This window comes from Fukomys damarensis, unplaced genomic scaffold (genome assembly GCF_012274545.1).
Source record: "Fukomys damarensis isolate Sample0158 unplaced genomic scaffold, DMR_v1.0_HiC HiC_scaffold_14, whole genome shotgun sequence".
NCBI lineage: Eukaryota > Metazoa > Chordata > Mammalia > Rodentia > Bathyergidae > Fukomys > Fukomys damarensis.
The window spans coordinates 31,261,193-31,267,041 of NW_022900926.1; the positions used below are offsets into that span (position 1 = coordinate 31,261,193).

At 40.2% G+C, this 5,849-nt stretch overlaps 1 protein-coding gene across 1 annotated transcript in view; it reads left to right on the plus strand.

Annotated features, from left to right (window-relative positions):
- Nucleotides 1–5,849, plus strand: part of LOC104865393 (nesprin-1) — a 176,103-nt gene that overhangs the window by 19,099 nt on the left and 151,155 nt on the right. Inside the window, exons 13-15 of the mRNA XM_033763163.1 lie at nt 153–275; nt 681–863; nt 2,241–2,384. Coding sequence (XP_033619054.1) covers nt 153–275; nt 681–863; nt 2,241–2,384 — 450 coding nt within the window. The remainder of the gene's footprint in view (nt 1–152; nt 276–680; nt 864–2,240; nt 2,385–5,849) is intronic.

The following is a 5,849-nucleotide window of genomic DNA, read 5'->3' on the forward strand; positions in this document are numbered from 1 at the left end:
CCAAAGAAAAAAAAAAAAAAAAAAAAAAATCTACAACTGAAAAAGCAATAAAAAAAGGTGATAGTACTATACAGTAATAGTACAGTGTGCTTTCTTGACACTGATGTTATTTTTCACCTATGACTGATATTCAAATGGCTTTTGCTCTTGAGGATATGAAAAAATTTGAAGCAGAGCTGAGAAACTTACAAGTTGCTTTGGAGCAAGCCCAGACCACCCTGACTTCTCCAGAAGTTGGGCGCCTGAGTCTTAAGGAACAATTATCACTTCGACAGGTAAGAAAAAATAATTTATGATAATTAGTAATGAGTTATTTCTAAAATATAAGGTAGCTAGGAAAAATATTTTCTAAATTCAGTTGTAGAAGCTGGGCATAATGACACACATCTGAATTCCCAGCACTTGGGAGGCTGAGGCAGGACGCTTGTTATGAGTTTGAGGCCACCTTCGGTTACATGGTGAATTCAAAACCAGCCTGAACTACTTAGCGAGACTCTCACAAAAAACCAAAATAAATTAGTAAACTGAATTAGTTCTAGTCTTAGAACTAGATGCATTTTTTAGAAGACTTTTCCTTGCAACATGTTTATAATCTGCAATGATAGTTCAGTAAGTGTCTTCTGCTGAGGTACTAAAAGATGAAACTATTAAACTTCTCCACTGTGACATCGAACTTTCAGCATCTGCTGTCTGAGATGGAGTCACTGAAGCCAAAGGTGCAAGCTGTGCAGCTCTGCCAGAGTGCTCTCCGGATCCCCGAGAACGTGGTGGCCACCTTGCCACTCTGCCACGCTGCCCTGCACCTGCAGGAGGAGGCCAGCCGGCTGCAGCACTCCGCCATCCAGCAGTACAACATCATGCAGGCAGGTGCCACTGTGCCAGCCCCCAGCCCATGCTGGCGGAGCCATCCGCATGAGTCCCCAGCTGCTTTTCTTAGCATTTGTGTGGGCTCAGATATCAAAACACATCCCGACCACTAAACTCCACAGACTGTTGTAGTCACATAAAAGGAGGAGATAAGCCAGATGTGGTGGTGCACACCTGTAATCTGAGCACTCTGGAGGCTGAGGCAGGAGGATCGCTGTGAGTTCAAGACCAGCCTGGGCTACATAGTGAGTTCCAGGTCAGTCTCAACTACATAGTGAGACCCTGTCTCAAAAACCCCAAAAAACAAACAAACAAACATAAAAGGAGGAGGTTAAGATGCTACCATTTGGATGGCCCACAAAAGGCTGGGAAAGCTCTATAAAAATATCCTTTTGTGAAAACTGCCTCTTGGTGAAATTTTTTATAAAGAACAACTTGTATAGGTTAATTTTGTATGAAATCATATACTTTTAATCTTTTATTCACTTGAGCATTATGTAGATTTGGTTAATATGTGTTTCCTGTTATATATTGCAGATTTTCAAATATTTTAGCTTATTAAATCACCAAATGTGTTTTGTTATCAAAGAAGTATATGGAGGCATAACTTAGTCTCTTCACCTAATAGGAAAAAAATACCATGAAGAAATGACACCATGTACTATGTATCTCTTTTTTGTTTGTTTGGTTTGGTTTTTTATTTGTTTTTTTGTTTTTTGAGACAGGGTCTCACTATGTAATTGAGACTGACCTGGACCTCACTATGTAGCCCAGGCTGGTCTCGAACTCAGTGATCCTCCTGCCTCAGCCTCCTGAGTATTGGGATTACAGGCATGTGCCACCATGCCCAGCACTATGTATCTCTTTTCAACTAATATTTATCTGCTGTATCAAAAATTGCCTAGGTGGCTTCTTATTAAAATCACTAGTGGTCCATTTGCACGATTCTTTTGGCTTGTTCCATTACCTTGTAATTTGTTAGAGCTTTAATTCTAGAAGGCCATGCATGATTCATATTTTCCTCCTCTACTGCAGCTCTTAGCTGAGTGTCTTACTTTTGTCACTGAGTATTTCTTAGGGATAGACGTGCACAATCTTGCTTCCTCTTTCAGACCATTGTGTTTTGCCCTCAAGACAACAGGAGGAAGAGAGGAGAATCCTAACTACTCGTGTCTTTGATTCCATCAGTCATTCTATCACGAAAGTAATAAGTAAAGGTTGAGAATTCAAATCACCCATCGTTTTGTGATTTCCTAGACACACAAGGAAATAGGAGTGAACGCTGGTTTTGGCCGACAGTGATATGGCCACTTAACCAGCTACTGATCCAGAAAGAAAATCACACTTTGTTTTCTTTTTTTGTTTTTGCGAAGGAGGCTGTGGTGCAGTACGAACAATATGAGCAAGAGATGAAGCATCTGCAGCAGCTGATAGAAGGAGCTCACAGAGAGATCGAGGACAAGCCTGTGGCCACCAGCAACATCCAGGAGCTGCAAGCTCAGATTTCCCGGCATGAGGTGAGATGGGGTGTGGGTGGTGTGCAGTGGGTGTGCAGGGGGCAGGAAACCACCATGGTCAGCATCTGGAAGGCGGTGGTCTTCCCTGTGCTGAACCTATCAGTGCCTGGGCAGATGCTGTGGCTGTCTTTGCATGTTGAGTGTGATTTTTGCTGGTTCCACAGAAGCATTTTTCTGTGTTGTTCATGACGCGTCTCAACCAGGACACGCTGACTCTCCCGTGCCCCCCCAACTCTCCCCTAGCCCCCCCAAATTTGGCTAATCCACCAAAATATTCAGTAGACGAAGACGCGGTCTACTTCCTGACGTGAAGCCCTACAAGAAACAGCAGTGCTTACAGCTTTGCTGCGTCCTTCACCTCCTTAAACACAAGGAGTTTTCAAATTAAAAAGATTATTTATGTGCCCCTTGAAAAATATCAGCCATTTAATCTCCTTTCACTAAAACCAGAGAACGGCCTATATGGTCTTTTTGTTAATTTTTAAATTGGTCCTGTCTGGGTTCTCCCATTTTAAATGTTCCTGTGGCGTCACAGTGACCTTGGAACTTGGACACTTCCGGTACAAAGAGGCTGAACCCCTTGCCACTAGGCAGTGACTGTCCCTTCTGACCTGATCACATTCACTTTTTCCCTCCCTGGCTGGATCTTAGCACCATGAATTTTGGTAGGTGAGTGAGAGGGAAGGGTCTTATTTCTCTGTGTCTAGGAGAGAGATTTAATTTATCCTTCCATCTGCCCTCTTGCAACTTTGTTGTGAGAACAGCAATTTTTCCAAACCAAATATCATAGTAAGTTCTCAGAAGGTTATTTCAGCAGTCTCATTCCCTCTTCACTGTGACGATTTAGTTTCTTGTTACAGTACTTACATACCAATCACTTATATCAGTGTATGATTGAGAAAGTAATTTAAATATAGTTCCCACCTACATTTACTTCTGCAGCTGTAGGCATCTGTGACAGCTATTTCTCTTATGCATGAGTTAAATGAAAATATGCTGTGCAAATTTTTGAAACCACTGTTTGCCCAATGTGCACACGAGGCACCACAGTGTATATTGATCCTGAAACTACTTTTACTGATATTTTATAAGGTCCAGAGCTTGTTTGCAACAACTCTTCTATTATAGTCCAGAAAATATATCTTAGCTAGCATACTAATGATTTTTACTAGAGTTTTTGTTTTGTTTTTTTGAGACAGGGTCTCACTGTGTATTTAAGACAGATCTGGAACTCACTATGTAGCCCAGGCTGGTCTCGAACTCACAGCGATCCTCCTGCCTCAGCCTCCCAAGTGTTGGGATTACAGGCATGTGCCACCTCTCCCGGCTTTGCTAGAGTTCTTATAGTTTTTAAAATAATTTGGTAAATTCTACATTATTTTTTACATTAACCCAATGAGGACTTGGCTATCTTTTTATAATCTTTGTTTTATCAATAAGGAAGCTGATCTTTTTTAAGTGACTTCCTCAGCTCCCAAATCAAGTAGCTGGTTGAAGTTAGACTCAAACCCCAGTATCTTTGACTCCAAATTCCATGATGTTTCCACCGTAACAGAAACTATTTGGGCTCGGTCATTGTACAAAGGAAAAGAAAGAGGGTCTGGGAAAGCAAAGTACTCCCCCAAGGCCGCAAGGGCCTCCCTGCAGTCACCAGAAGCCTGGTCTTCCTGGCTCATGGCTCAGTGACCTATTTATCTTGTCCCTTTTTCTCTCCACAATTCTAAAAATCCGTGCAAATGTTTTATCAGTGTCATCATGCAATTCAGAGCATGTTTTCAGGTAGATAATGATGTAGTCCCCTGTGTGGTTCATGGTATGCATGAAAAAAACACGGGAAGGAAAGTGCTTGGTGGATAAAGCCTTCTGACAATGTAAAAATTGGGGTGAGGGTTTTTTCCTGTATTTTTCATCTGCTTTAATTGAATCTTCCTTAATTAAATTTCAGTCCAAAGATGAATCCAGGTTCTGTATGAATAATATCAACTCATAAAAATCACTGAACTGATTCAGTTCATGTTTTATTTTCTGTAAGTTTTCAGAGGTTGCATTTAATTGAAAAAAATCATCCTGCTCTATTTACTTTGTTTTTTTACTTATCTATTTATGTGATACTGGGACTGAACTCAGGGCCTTTGCACTGAGTTACATCCCTAGCCTTTTTGGCATTTTTAATTTTGAGACAAGATTTCACTAAGTCACTAAATTGCCCATGCTGGGTTCACAAGCGAGATACTCACTCCTTCCTTGTGCTCCTGAGGACAGGAGGGTGTCCACAGTGCTACTTTGCTTAACCCACTGCTGCTTCATTTTAAGTAAATTTGGCCCACTGTGAATAACCAACCTAAAAAGTCCCAAGATACAAGCAGGTTTAAAGTTCTGGAAGTCATATAGGTTGACTATAAAATGCAGATTCTCATAAACCTAGTAAATCAGTATCTTTGGAAGTGTTGACCAGAGCGACGTTTTTCTCAAATGACCTAGATGAGTTTTATACACAATAAAACTGAGATTCTCAGCTCAGGAAACGGGCCCTTTACCTTAGCACATGTACAGCATTGCAGGCACGGCTGCAGGGAGCTGTGGCCGTGCATGTGACACAGCGCAGGTAAGGGTTAAGACTACCTCTGTCTGTTCCGCATACCATGTGCCACTGTATGTAGGCTTTGTGTCCTTGAGCTCGATGAGTCCAGCAAGCTAGGAAATAAATGTCTTTTATAGTGACTAATTATAGTAAATGTCATTTACAGAATACTCACGCACCAGCCTCTAGAATAAATGCAGTAAACACCTACTTAACTATTTTAAAAAAATAAAACCTACTATGTTTAATTAATTATTTGTAGCCACAGAGATAAAGTAGTGATTATTTTTACTTTTCAAATCTTGTTTTCAAAGTCTGTTCTACAAGTCAAGAAGAAAGTTGCTGGCTGAGTTCTACCGAACTCTTTCCCCATCTACTCAGGTTTGGTTGAGAGGAAAGAAATAAAAGCAATAGCAGAATGATAGCCAGGTGTGGTGGTGCAGCCTTGCAATCTCAACATTTGAGTGGCTGAGGCAGGAGGGTCTCCATGAGTTCAAGACCAGCCTGAGCTATATAGCAAGATTCTGCCTCAAAAGTTTTAAAAAAGATACATATGTTGACACACACACATACACACACACACACACAAACACACTTATGTTAGACTGCTGTTTAATCTCAGTCACAGAATATTTTATCTGCAAAAAAGCAAATGAGCTTCTCAGTCAAAGGAGCTGAACAAAGGAGGAATAAAAAAGAATAATAGTTTTCTACTGTTATAGATAGTATTTTAGAATACTTATTTTTGTCTTGCAAAATATGCAAGAAAATGTTACTTTAGTATTTAATATTTATAACATTTTAAACATAAGCAAGTATGACTGTAATATATATATGTATATATATGTATATATATATATTTTTTTTTTATTTTTGACAAAACT